At 57.8% G+C, this 13,809-nt stretch overlaps 1 protein-coding gene across 1 annotated transcript in view; it reads right to left on the bottom strand.

Moving 5' to 3' along the window:
* Positions 1-1,972: 1,972 nt before the first annotated feature.
* SETD1B (SET domain containing 1B) overlaps positions 1,973-13,809 on the bottom strand; it is a 24,383-nt gene continuing 12,546 nt past the window's right edge. The window contains exons 7-18 of the mRNA XM_006894712.1: positions 13,282-13,804; positions 12,203-12,464; positions 11,979-12,121; positions 11,853-11,903; positions 11,572-11,677; positions 11,014-11,490; positions 7,874-9,133; positions 6,830-6,996; positions 3,763-3,894; positions 3,561-3,680; positions 2,604-2,741; positions 1,973-2,146 (exon numbers count right to left, since the gene is read on the bottom strand). Of these exons, the coding sequence (XP_006894774.1) occupies positions 1,973-2,146; positions 2,604-2,741; positions 3,561-3,680; positions 3,763-3,894; positions 6,830-6,996; positions 7,874-9,133; positions 11,014-11,490; positions 11,572-11,677; positions 11,853-11,903; positions 11,979-12,121; positions 12,203-12,464; positions 13,282-13,804 (3,553 nt within the window). The remainder of the gene's footprint in view (positions 2,147-2,603; positions 2,742-3,560; positions 3,681-3,762; positions 3,895-6,829; positions 6,997-7,873; positions 9,134-11,013; positions 11,491-11,571; positions 11,678-11,852; positions 11,904-11,978; positions 12,122-12,202; positions 12,465-13,281; positions 13,805-13,809) is intronic.

The raw sequence follows: 13,809 nt of genomic DNA on the forward strand, positions 1-13,809 counted from the left end.
CTGCGTCCCCGGCCGCCGGCCTTGCTCACCCGGGCGCGGGCGGTGAGGCCTCAGGCGCAGAGACCGGGGATGGGGGTTGAAGAAATGATATAAAAGCCAAAAGTGAACACCGTCAAAATAAAAATAAAAAAAAAAAAAGAGAGAAAGAGAACAATTCTTTGTACAGAATTTACATGATAACAAGCTTGACACAAGCCGAGATCCGGGCTGGGCGCCCGGCACGCTCCGGGGCTGGGCGCCATGCTGCGCCCGGCGTGCTCTGCGCGGCGCCATGGAGCTCGTGCCCGGCATGCTCCGCGCGGAGCCATAGGGACCCCGGCAAGCACGCTCCCGGCAAGCACGCTCCCGGCATGCCCCGGGCGGTGCCATGGAGCTCGTGCCCGGCATGCTCCCGGCATGCTCTGCGTGGAGCCATGGGTCCCCCCCGGCCGGCATGCTCCCGGCATGCTCCGCGCGGCACCGTGGAGCCCGCTCCTCCGCAGGGCGAGGCCAGCGGAGGTCCCTTCTCCCCCTGTGGACACGGGGGCCCTGCTCGCCGGGGCTGGGGGGACCCTGCTCGCTGGGGTGGGGGGACTTGCCTGTGTGTCGTCTTGGGGGCTGGGGGGACGGGGTACATGTGATGAAAGGAGCAAAGGAGGTTTTCCACATGTTTCCACAAGAAACAATGTTCCCGAGAAAGAGTCCTTGGTGTAGCCTGTACACGGAAAGTTGGTTCCGAACTTCAAAACCCCTACTTTGTTGGGTATTTTTTTTCCTTCCCTCTTTGTTTTTGATTTTGTACACGCACGGAAAGGAAAAAAAAAATCCACATTAATGAACCCTGAAGATGATGACAAGGGGGGGTGGGAAGGGAAGAAGGGCTGGGGGGTGACAAAAAGGAAAACAGGTTCTAAGTTTTCAATTCTCTTCCAGATTTTTCCTTTCTCTGGGAGAAGTCACCTGTGTGCTTGGAAAAGAACTAACACGCTGGCCTTCTTGGGGTGAGGGACTGCTGGCAGGGGGTAGCCGAGTGGGGAAGGAGGTGGGTGACTGAAGCTTATAAAAACAAAAATGCCCCACATGTGGTCAGACAACCCGTATTGGCGGGGCTGGGGGATCCACCAGCCCTGGGAGGCCCTCCTTGTGTCCAGGTGAAGCCAAGGGCAGCAGGGGGCAGAGACCCAGCTCCCCCACCCCTGCTAGGGTCGGGGGTGGGGGGAGCCTGTCATTGCTGGCATTCGAATGATAAAGTAAACATTGAACCCAAGGTTTTGGGGATGGTGGGGAGTATGGTGGCAGGGACAACCCCAAACGGCCATTCCTGCCTGGGACCAGCTTGGCCACCCAGGGTTGACTTAGGGAAGTGGTGGCCCCAGGCTGCTGGGGAAGGAACAGGCCATGGAAGGGGTCCAGGGAAGGAGGAGTAGGGTCCACCCCTCACTGATTCTGGGGCCGAGGGGGGCCTTTCAGGCACGTAGTGTTCTGAGGTCAAAGCTGCCTCCCGATCCCTTGACCCCTTTTGTCCCCCATTCTCAGCACCTGGCCCAGCTGCCCTGCCAGGGATCCCCCTCTCTTTGATTCTGCCTTCACATTTCAACGGTTAAATGTCTTTTCTTATGATGAGGGAGAAAATAAAGAGAAGACAACACGACGTAGCAGCATTCACGGGAAGGGGTTGAGGATAAGGACGGGGACAGGGCCAGAGAGGAGCCGCACTGATGCTCAGACACGCCCTGCAAGGACATGTCTGAAAATGAGAGCCACATGACAGACACATGGACGGACGGATGGAGGGACAGACAGAGAAGCCCTTTCCCGCTGCAGGGGGCAGGAGCTGCGGGGGTCCTGGGGTAGTGTTGGGGGTGCCGGGCCCTGGCACGGCCGCTGAGGGGGGACAGCACCTGAAATGGGGCGGGCGGTAGGCTGGGCCCGGGGGTCCCGCTTGGGGTCCAGGGAGGGCGGACATCCTTCGTGTTTGGCACCGGCCAGGGCCTTAGTTGAGGGTCCCTCGGCAGTTTTCGGAGCCGCAGAGGCAGGGGATTTTGACATCCTCAATGGGGAACTTGTAGTCGTAGGTGATCTCCTCGTTGACGCTGATGTGCTGCTTCGAGTAGATGACAATCTTCTTCTGCGACTCCACTGTGATCACCTTGGCATAGCAGTTGGGCTGTGGGCGGGCAAGGGACACGTGAGTCATTGACCCAGCCCCTGCCCCAATGCTGACCGGTGTGGAATGGGCAGGGTGAGCCCAGGCCCACATCACCACCCTAGGACTCGGTTTCCTCATCTGCCTGCCCCAGATGAACCCACTGCTGTCCATCTGATCCTGACTCACCCTGACTCACAGTGACCCCGCAGAATAGAGTGGAGCTGCCCACCACATTTCCAAGGCTGTGATCTCTACAGAAGCAGACGGCAGGCAACTCCATGGAGTGGCTGGTGAGCCCGAACCCCCCACTTTCAGGATCTCAGACAAATATTTTAGCCACACGGCCACCAGAACACCTTTAAGTCCTTGCCTCTGCAGCAAGCATCTCAACAGACCGATTTTACAGATGAGCAAACTGAAGCTAATGGCAGAGGCGGCTCCATGCATCACAAAGCCTAATGATGGGGTCACTCACGTTGCAGCTGTGATTAATGAAGCGGGCAAAGTTGCCACACTTGGTGGCATCAATGATGGTGTCATGGTCCACCCGGAACATATAGCTGCTACCAATGCCCTCGTCCTCATAGCGCTTCTCCCTCATATCGGCGATCACCTGTCAGTGGACAGTCATTAGGCTGGTTGCTCCCAGCTCACCCGACCTGTGAAATCACCAGGCGCCGCCACAGTACACTGGACCCGTCCTGCTCCTGCCTCGGTCCTGCCTCCACCCACTTAGAGTCTGCCCCCACGCTGCCCTAGCCTCACCAGCTTCCCCTGCCCATCACATATCCAGGCCCATATACCTGCCCCACTCACTCATCTGACCATCATAGGTCTCACCCAGCTTCCCAGCCCTGCCCACTTGGATACCACGCCCACATCACAGGCCCCACCCACTACCACAGGTCCCAGTCCACGCCCACTGCGGGCATGTCCCGCCCAGATCTTGACCTCACCCACTCATGCCGTCACAGAGCCTGCTCAGTTCCCCAGCCCCGCCCACTCGGCTGCCCCGCCCACTCATGCTGTCAATAGTCCTGCTCAGCTCCCAGCTCCACCCACTCAGGCTGCCCCGCCCAAATCCTGGCCCCACCCCCATCCTGTCACTGATTCTGCTGTTGCCCAGCCCCGCCCACTCATCCTGTCACTGGTTCTGCTCAGTTCCCAGCTCCACCCACTCAGGCTGCCCCACCTGCCCACTCATCCTGTCACTGGTTCTGCTCAGTTCCCCGGCCCCGCCCACTCAGGCTGCCCCACCCACTCATCCTGTCACTGGTTCTGCTCAGTCCCCAGCCCCGCCCACACAGGCTGCATCACCCAGATCCTGGGCCCACCCTCTCATCCTGTCACAAGTCCCGCCCAGATCAGGCCCCACCCACTCAGGCTGCCCGCCCTCCACTCCAACCACCTCCTTTCCCTGTGGAGGGCCCACCTGGCGGATGTTCTGGCCCACATACTCGATGACCATCTCATCGGCTGCGATGGGCTCCATGGCGAACAGGCCCCAGTCGTGGATGTGGCTCTTGCAGAATTTGAGCTTCTTCTTCCGGAACTGGGAGGAAAAGAGACGTGAGCTCTGGTCTCGCGTCCCAGGGCCACCCTGGCCTCTCCCGGGTGGGCTAGCCCGGCCTCACCTTGAGCTGGTTGAATTTAAGCAGGTCACTGTCACAGCTGCCAGTGAAGGAGGACAGGAGACGCCGCTGCTCTGAACGCCGTTCTGAGCCTGCCCGAGTGGAGGCGTGAGGCTGCGCCGGGATGCTCATGCCCTGCCACGGAAGAGGGGTGGACATGAGGCCTGGAAGGCTGCTGGGGGCGAACTGGCAGGTGGAGCAAGTCTATCTTGGGCTCCTAGTGTCTACTCTGACATTCTTGTAGCCCCACTCCAAGCCCAGGGTCCCTGGCACCCCTAGTTTCCTTAGTTCTGGCTTTATCTGCACCCACTTCAGCTTGCTCTGTGCCTGCACACATTCCTCCTGTCTTAAGAGCAATCATTCTCCACTTTTTGTGTCACTCCTCTGTTAAAAGTTCTGGTAGCACCTCCACAGTTCAGCCAGAATATGGTGGGGGTCTTCCAGGATCCTGCTCCTGTCTCTCTCAGACTTGCCATCCTGGGTTCTCCCTCCAGCCTTTCATCATGAGCCTCCTGCTGGCCTCCTTCCCCTCTACCCTGCTCCTAATCTGTGGATTATCCAGGACAGCATCTCCCCACCTCCATGCCCCTCCACCCTGGAATCACCACCTTCACGCTGATGAAGTCCTCCCAAGCTCCATCCCTCTGTCTCTAACTGCCAGGACTTCTGACCTGGTCACCAACCCTGAAACTCAGGTTGTCCCAAGAAACACACCCTCCGTCCTTCCCTCTCAGGGCTTGGAAAGGACAAAGGTGCTCAGAGGTGAGTTCAGGGCATGGTCCCAAGTCCACACTGGGCCTACACTGCCTTTTATGACTTCCTAGCATCCCCCAGCTGTCTGCCCGAATTTCCTCATCACTGCACACCTAGACCATTCTCCAGCCGGATATTAATTCTAAATCTCTCACTTTCCCCGCTCCTGCTCCGACCACCCCCATATTTGGCAGGAACAGCTATGACCGTCTGGACCCTGGCTGCCTACACAGCCGCCAGTGTGGGCTTACACATCTATTTGCCGACCTATTCTCACCACCAGAGCCTCCTGGATGCAGACGCCCTGTCCTCTGTCCACCTCCCGCTCTGACTCTGTTTGGCCTTTCCTTGTGTGTCCCTGCCCCCTCTTGTCACCTGCAACTCATTGGATATCACTTTCTCAATTTGCTTAGTCCTCTCTTGTTATGTTTGGCCTTTAAAATATTTTATTTTTAAAGGTTTTATTTGTCTCTCAAAGAGTTTACAGAGCAAATTCATATATATTATGCTTCATGACACTGGCTGCAATTTCTGTTCCATAACCGTACTCTTCCCATTCCCTCCCTGTGTCTCCAGTTTCCACTCATCCTATACATCCACCCCACAGCATTCTGCCTTCTGAGTGTTCTCCCTGGGCAGACGGTGCCCTTTTGATCTCATATGGCATATGTCCTAAGGCATGACTGAAAACAGATGGGTTGACTGTCTATTTAATTTTTTTTTTTGGTTTTCTATAGTATTTTCTTCTGGAAATAGATTTGTCCCTGTCCCCGGCTAACATGTAAGTGGCATATAAGGACAAGGCCTGAGTTTTGATCACAGACAGCAGGAGGCCTGGTGGTGCTGCAGGTTAAGCACTGGAGTACTAACTGAAAGCTGGCAGTGGAAACCCACCACCTGCCACTCCCCAGGAGACAGAGGAGATGGCCCGCCCCATGAAGCCTATGGGGCAGGCACTATGACTGTGAAGCAGCCCGTGGACTCGGGCACCACGAGAACTGGGCCTGGTGCACAGGGGGAGCTCAGGAAAGACTAGATAAATTAAAAAAGAGTGAGTGAATTTCAGATTCTCTTGGAACCCAGACTTTGTGGAGCCATCTGGATGAACCCTTGAAAGGATTGCCCTGGAAGATCTTTAAACCTTAAACCTGAAATACCCCCTGAAGCCTTCTGAAGCCCAACACTGTCTGCCTTGAGCCTGGCATGCTTTCATGTATCTACATGGGATCAGTGTGACAATATCAGCACAGAAAATTAGAGAAGGACCTTGGGGCGTTGTGCTGATGCCCACAGCGGGATCAGGCTTGCACAACTCCAAGGATGTCCTCAGAATGTGATACTCTGGGCATGAAGCTGTACAACTGACATGGTTTGCTGTGTATATTCTCAATAATAGCAACACACTAGAATACTTGGAATATACCCTGAGAATATGAGAACTGAGGCACAAACTGAACACCAATGTTCATAGCAGCATTATTCACCATCGCAAGAACATGGAAACAGCCCAAATGTCCAACTATAAAAGAATGGATTGAGAAATTATGGTACATTCATACAATGGAATACTATGCAGCACGCAGGAGCAACAACTTTGTAAATGACTACCTAACTTGGGAGGGACTGGAGAGCATTATGCTGAGTGAACTAAGTCAGGCCCACAAGGATAAATATAGGAGTAGAAGGAGGGGTGGGAGAGGCTGGAAGCAGAGGGATGTGGATGTACAGGGGGAAGAGGGGATTAATCATTGGATTGTACAATTTGATGGGTAGGGGGTGAGGAAAATTGAAAGAATATGTTCAAATTTGTATTAGAATTTTGTAAATAAAAAAAAAAAGTCATCTTAGGGAAGGAGAAGGGAGGGAGAGGGGGTAAAATATGCAACAACCAATGAATGAAAATCTAACTTTTCTGTAAACTTTTGTTAAAATGACAATTAAAATAAAAAAAATTATTTAAAAAAAATAACCATTAGAACATAATTCATGAAAATGTTAAAAGCCTAACTCCTGTCAATAAACAACTTACGTAGAAACTGTCAAACAGGAACTCTATTTGGTATGTGACTCTTCTTTGAAAACAAACACATTAAGGTATTATTTCCACAAAGTATTGAATGAGCCTTCCTGAAATGTAACCATGCATGTCCCTGACCATAGCCTCTCAGTGGCTCTCCATGGCCAAGAGGTCAAGGTCAACGCTTGCCTCAATTCCTAAGGCCCTGGCCCCTCTCTTGCTCTCATCACTAGGGCCTAGAACACCCAGTCAAGTGAACCCCTTGGGTCCCTGCCCCTTTGGCCGCGCCCCACATGGTACCTGGGTGTCAGCGGGCGGCTCGTCGGTGCTGGCCCGGCTGCTGTTGAGGTATCTAAGCTTGTCCTTCTTGTCGATGGTGTAGAAGCCCTCGCTGCGGGCACAGCCGGTCACGTGCTCCCGGAGCCCGTCATCCCGTTTCTTCCTCTTGGCTGAAGAGTGGCTGGTGGGTGAGCGTGTGTCAAGGGCCACACAGGCACTCCGCGAGCCCCTTTTAGTCCCTGTGCAATGCACCCTGATGGGCTGGCTCCCCACCACCAGACTCCTATATGGCCTTACTGTCAATGTCCCCCCAGTGATCATTCACGGGTGAAGCCTGCAGATGGTTCCAAGCCATGGGCATGTTTCGTATCTGTTTTCTGCCTCAGTTTCCCTGTCTTAAACTGGGTATTTTTTTTTTATTTAATTTTTTTTTTTTATTATTATTTTGTGTGCGTGTACCGTCAAATCAGATCTGACTGGTACAGGAGGATATTGCGCCTCCTTCTCCGGCAGAGCATCTGGTGGATTTGAACCGTGTTCCTCTGGGATTGCAGTGCAGCTTCTTGCCACTAGGCCACCAGAGCTCCCCTTAAACTGGGGGTGCTAATGGTTCCCCCTGAATGAAGGTATCACGTGCTCCTGACTCATGGGTAACACAATGGGGAGGGATGGTGGCAGCTCTGACTTCGTGCGGCATGGTAACAAGCCCAGGACAGCACGGTGGTTAACCATTCCATCTCTGGGGACACCAATGCCCAGATTCAAAGCTCAGCTCTTCCACTTAAGAGCTGTGTGACAGGACAAGGTACTCAACCCCTGAGTCTCAGTCACCTCCAATGCACAGTGAAGACTGAGACCAGCTGCTACCCCACTGAGCTGTGAGCACTGCTTCCGGGGCAAGTGGGGTCAAACTGTGAGCACACAGGTGCCTCCCTATCTCTTGTGGGCCACCCCCCCAAAGTGCTCAGCAGAGAACAACTCTTCTCCACCATCACCCGGGACCAGGAGACAGAGACCCCCCGGGGGTGGGCTGGAGCCTGGACGCCCCTCCAGTGAGCAGGATATGAGGGTGGTAAACCCAGAGGGTGTCGTTGAGCCAGTCCATGCCGTTGTCTTGCTGCAGCAGCCGCTCGTAGGTGACACACAGGTAGCGGATATCTTCCTCGTCGATGCCACCGTTCCAAATGTCGTACAGGATGGTCATCTCCTCGAACTCCGAGCGGGGCCGGAAGAGCGGCTGCGGCGGTGAGAGCTCGGGCGAGACCGAGGTGGCCACCAGGTCCTCATGGCGCTTCTTGGGCGGCCGGCGCCAGGGTCCCCGTGTCTTGGCCAGCTCCACGTCGTCCTCAGTGGCCTCATCACGGCCTCGAGAGCCCAGGGAGATGGCCTCGGCAGGCCACTGGTTCTCCAGCTCCTTGAAGGGCAGCTTGGTGGGTTCCACAGGCAGCAGGGGTGGGGGCAGCAGGGGCTGGGGTGGGAGGGGTGGTGGAGGGGCTGGGATTCCTGTGTTCCGGAAGTCCAAGGTCACGGCCCGGGGGTCATGGGTGCTGGGGAAGACGGGGGTTTGGGGCTGGCCCGGCAGAAGAAGAAGGTCCCTGCTCAGGGCAGCTCCGGGCGGTCGGACCAACGGTCCATCCAGGGAGAGCACTGCCGGCGGGGACCGCCGGGGCCGGCCCGGCTTCCTCTTGATGGGGGGCGGGCAAGGGGCCAGTGGGGCCGGCAGCAGGGGTGGCAACGGGGCAGGGGCCCGCGTCTGGGCCCGCAGGACGGGGACAGGCAATGCCAGCGGCAGGGGCAGCGGCAGGGGCAGCGGCAGCGGCAGCCCTGCCTCCAGGAGCACCGGGGAGGTCAATGGCCCAGCCCGCTCATCCCGCTGGCCAGCGGGCAAGGGGCAGACAGGCAGGAGCAGGGGTCCACCGGGCTCGGGGAAGGTGGGTGTGAAGCTGAAGTCCCGGCCCGGCGTCCGAGGGAGGCCTCCACTGCTTAGGCAGGGGGACGCAGCTGGGTAGGAGAAGGGGCTGCCGGGCACCTGAGGGGAGCTGAGAGACAGGCTGCCGCTGCCCCCCGACAGCGGAGGCTCCCTGCCCGGCGTGGCCGGCACGGTCTCTGTGCTCTGTGATTTGGCCAGACTCCCACAGAGGCCCGGCGTGCGTGGGGGCTGCTCCTCAGGGGGAGGCTCCAGAGAGACCGGGGGCTGTGGGGGTGCTGGGGCTTCCGGCTCTGGTGGTGGGCTCGGTGGTCGTGGGGGCCGAGGGTGTGGCAATGGTGGCTGTGGAGGTGAGGACGGCACTGCCGGTGGCTCAGCCTCTGTGTCCAAGACATCTTCTACTGAGAGGACAGAGAGAAAAAAACATCGTTAACCGATGCAGACACGGCTACCCTCTGTCCATGCAGGGCCCACACCACCCTGGGACAACGTCCTTCTAAGCCACACCCACAGGTCCACCCAGCACCCGGACTAGTGACACACACAGTAGGAGCTTTATGAACGACCACAGAACACAGGCCGGCTCAGAAACGCTGCCGGTTTGGATTCGGTCCGTTGAGCATCACACCCATGCTTGGGTTTGTTTCCCAGTGCATTTAAAAGCTGTACTGACATTACGTTGCAATCTTTTCAACATAGGAGCACTGGGGGTAAGGAGTAGGGCTGCCAACTCAAAGGAACGTGGTTTGAATCCACCAGCTGCTCTGCTGGAGACAGATGGACAATCTCTTCCCACGCAATTAACTGTCCCTGAAATCGCACCGGAGGGTCAGCTGTGGGTCAGTTCTGAATCGACAGTACTCCCCAACAACAATTAAACAAGGGCCCTTGTGTCCTGTGGGGGGAAAGCTGGGCTTGCTAACTACAAGGTGGGTGGTTTGAATCCATCAGCTGCTTTCAGAGAGAACAATGAGTGAGCCTGCCTGTCACTCACAGCCGTGGGGACTCACAGAGGGCTCTCCAGGAGCCCGGCCCACTCGGCCTTTAATGGTTTGAGTTTGTATCATCTAAGTGCATAAAAGCATCCCGGGGAGTAGTTACCCAGAGCAAGAACGACCACGACGTGACACAGACACAGCGTGTGCACCTGCTCGGGCCCAGCAGCGCCCACAGACGAGCGTGGCGCGGCAGCGCTACAAGCCTGCAGTGGGTGCACAAAGCCATGTCCGCACAGTGACGTGAACCCAGGAAAATGAGGGGTGCTCCTCAGAGAGCGTGGGGCAGGGGCCTGAGAAGAGCTTCTGTGGGCCTCGCCTGTCTGCGGACTTAGGAGAGCCTCAGAAAATCCCCCCCAGCAGTTATCTGTTACTTCCTGCCCGCTGGCCGTGTACTAGCTTCACGGAGCAGGTCTTTTTCTGTGTAATGTCAGTGCCAGAATCAGTGCCAAGGATGTAGCAAATCAAACCTACTGCTGTTGGTCAATTCCAATATATCCTGGCCCTGGAGGTGCTGTCTCCCATGTGCCTGGGAATCAACAGCCCCAGCTTTCTCCTGGGGAGCACCTGGTGGATTTGAACCGTCAGTCTTGAGATTAGTAGCCAAGTATTCTAACCACTACACCATCAAGATTCTCGGGAATACACATGATACATAACAAGTACTTCCATCAATAATCAGAGACTTGTGGTTCCCTGACAAAGTATCCCAGAATAAAACAACAAAAACTTTTTTTTCTCCTTAGAAGGACGCCATCAGTGGTCTGTGCTAGCTACAGGGAGGTATTTAAATTCAAACAAATTCAAGTCACATCATACTCTGAATTCAGCCCCCAAGTTGCACTGGCCACATCAAGTTTGGCCAGGTCAGGCGTGGCTTGGCATCCCGCTGGGCACAGGACCCATATCACTGCGCTAAGCTCTGTTGGATCCAGGCATTGGCCTCTTTCCTGTGCTGTGTGAGACCTCCCCAGGATGATGGGTGTGGTGTCTCTGCCATCAACTGACTGTGACACCCACTGCCTTTACAGAGGCATCTCATGGGAACAGGAGTCTGAGGGCGGGCCTCAGGACGGCCATGGACTTGAGGGACGTGCTGGCGCTGTTCTCCTGAGGTGGTTCCTGGCACATTCTACAGCACCGCACTAGACCCCGTGACCTGAATGGCCCCATTTTAGAGGAGGAAAGCCTTGGGAGGGTTAAGTGACCGACCCAGGTAAGCTGGCGCTCGTCCTGCTGGGGTGGGCACCTGCTGCCCTCCTCTCCAGAGCTGTGGGGTTTACCTGGGGTGTGCTCAGGAGACAACGGGGACCGGGCTGCCATCTCCCCATCGGTGGGTTCTGGAGACAGTTGCACGGCTCCTTCCTGCTCTGGGCCTGGCTCTGCTGGGGGCTCCCTGATGGCTGGAGGCAAAGGAGGTTCTTCCCCTGTGGGCACTGGCTCTTCGGGGACTTCGTCCTCCACCTGGATGTCCATGTCCTCTTCCAGGCCCAGGGAACCTGTTACAGCTGTCTCTGTGGCCAGCAGCTCTTCTTCCAGGTCCTCTGCCAAGTCTCCTGGGGCAGGAGGAGCCACGCTGTCCTCAGTCACCTCCTCCTCCCCTTCCTCCTCCTCGCCTTCCTCCTCCTCATCTTCCTCCTCCTCTTCATCTTCTGAGGACGAGGACGAAGACTCTGAGCTGGACTCGAACCCTGAAGACTCGGAACTCTCGCTGGATGATTCCACGTCTGCCTTGGAGGTGGCGGCGCTCACGGTCCCCTCTGGGTGGGGGACAGACACGGGGTCACTTGCTGCTCCACCCACCATGGGTGCACATGGGGTGCGCCGCCCGGCCCACTCACCTTCTTCCGAGTCCAGCTCTTCCTTCCCACTGGCCTGCGACCGGGCTGTGTCTTCCTCGTCAGACTCTTCCCGGTCATCGCTGTCCGGCTCATCACCGTCGTCCTCCTGGGAACAGGGAGGAGTTGGGGACAGGTCAGCCTCCGAGCTGGCCCCGCCGGTTCCCAAGGCCTCGGCGCCCGCTGTGTACCTTCTCTGATGTGGACGAGGTTGACGACGAGGAGATGGGGCTCCTGGGGCCGCCCTCCTCCTCCTCCTCCTCCTCCTCCTCCTCTTCCCCGACCTCTTCCTCTTCGCCCCCCTCCCCCTCCTCCTCGGTGCTCTCCTGCCCCTCCTCCTCCTTGTCTGAGGCTGAGGAGGAGGGCGACGTGGTGGACGAGGCCGAGGACGAGGAGGCCGAGGAGGACACGGACAGTGACTCCTTCTCGTCCTCCTCCCCGCCGCTGTCCAGCTCCAGGGGCCGCGCTGGCCGCCGCCGCATGCCCACGCCCTTGGGGTCTCGCTTGGCAAGCTCGCAAGAGGCATCTGGCATGTCTCGGTCCCGGTCCAACTCTGGGGGAGAAGGGCCGTCAGAGCTGAGCTGAGGGGTGAGAGGAGCGGGTGCATTGCCCAGCGAGGGGCCAGGGGACACACCTTCGTCCTCCTCATCCACAGAGGCCGAGGGCCGTAGCCGCTTCTGGTCACCAGCTGAGGCTGTGTCTGGTGGTTCCTTCCTCTTGACCTTGAAGGAGGGCAGGCGGATGGCCCCGCGCAGCCCGATGCCCAGCCCCAGGCCCTCGTAGCCCAGGCCCTCGCCCTTGCCCCATGACTCCAGCAGGCACGAGGCAATGCGGTCTTTGGGCTTCGGGCGGTCCTCGTCCTTGTGGTCACCTGACTTCACGGGAGTCAGCGAAGCCTAGGACACGGAACAGTGGAGACGGTCACTGGTTACCCTGGAGCCACACGCCTGCAGCTCAGCACCAGCAGCCACACCATTCCCTGCATGGCCCCGGAACCGATTCCACGCTTTGCCCTGCCCTCAGTCTCCCCTTCTGCAAAATGGGACCAGCTCCACTCCAGCTGCACTTGATGGGACACCAGACGTGGCCAACGTGTGACGCTGTCGCCAGGGCGAGAGAAACAGGACTGAGGTTCTACTGTTAGCCATGTCGGAGCCCTGGGGGCACAGCACCCCCTCAATGGGCTGTTAACCTGAAGGCCACTGGAGTAAGAGCACAGCCACTCTCGGGAGGGAAGGGCAGGCTCCTCCCAGAAGGGCTGCTTGGCCGGGTTTGGGTCGAGCTCCTGACTCGCTGGAGGAGCCAGTGGTCCTCACGAAAGGTTTGTGCACCCGGAGACCCCTCGGGAGGCAAGCCTCGGGGGTCCTTGTCCTGAAGATCGGCCTGTGAGATCCCTCCACACCACCACTCTAGCCTGACACCCCTGGGTCTTCCTGAATTCAACTGGCTTGTGACATGTGGGATAAAATAAAGACAGCACCTACTGAATGCAGTAGGACAGTGTCCCTCGGGGGCAAGAGTGCCATGGACTAGGAGGATGGAAGGAACTTCAGGAAAACACACACATGCAGTATCTACACGGAGCTCTGGGCCGCTACAGCCCACAGCACCCCAGTGGAGGGTGCGAGGACTTTTCCAGTACTGGTTGACACGGCTTGGAAGGGGTGGCTGGCTGGGTACCCTGTGCCCACCCGCCTCCCGGTGCCCACACACCTTGGCCATACGTTCCTTCTTGCCCCACCACTCGTCAAAGGCCCGAAAGGCCACCACCTCCACCATCTTGCGGTTCAGGTCACGCTTCATGGTGGCCTTGAGTTCCTTGAGCACCACCAGCAGGACACCATCCACCGTGGCCTTGTGTGGGTCCTCCTGCCGGGGCACGTAGCCGGGCGGCGGCACTGATGGGTCAAACTTTGGCAGGGGTGGCCAGGGTTGCCCGCGGCCTGGCCCCGTGTTGTTGAGGGTGAAGGGGCCCCGGTAGGGCGGCAGGTTGACGAACTGCAGGCCAGCCGACGCGGCGAAGGGCGGGTAGGGGCATGCGCCCTGGCCCGTCATCAGACGGCTGAGCATCTGCGTCTGCATCTGGAAGGACATGGGCATGCCTCCCCACTGGCCACCTAGCACGTGGCTCATGTCCACCTGCATCATGGGGAACAGGCCTGGCGGGAAGAGGGGCAGTGGGGGCATGATGGGTGGTGGGGGCACGCCGGGAGGCGGTGCCGGCAGCGGTGGGGGTGGCAC

The sequence above is a fragment of the Elephantulus edwardii genome, unplaced genomic scaffold (genome assembly GCF_000299155.1).
Source record: "Elephantulus edwardii isolate Elephantulus edwardi_28Jun2011 unplaced genomic scaffold, EleEdw1.0 scaffold00148, whole genome shotgun sequence".
Taxonomy (NCBI): Eukaryota; Metazoa; Chordata; class Mammalia; order Macroscelidea; family Macroscelididae; genus Elephantulus; species Elephantulus edwardii.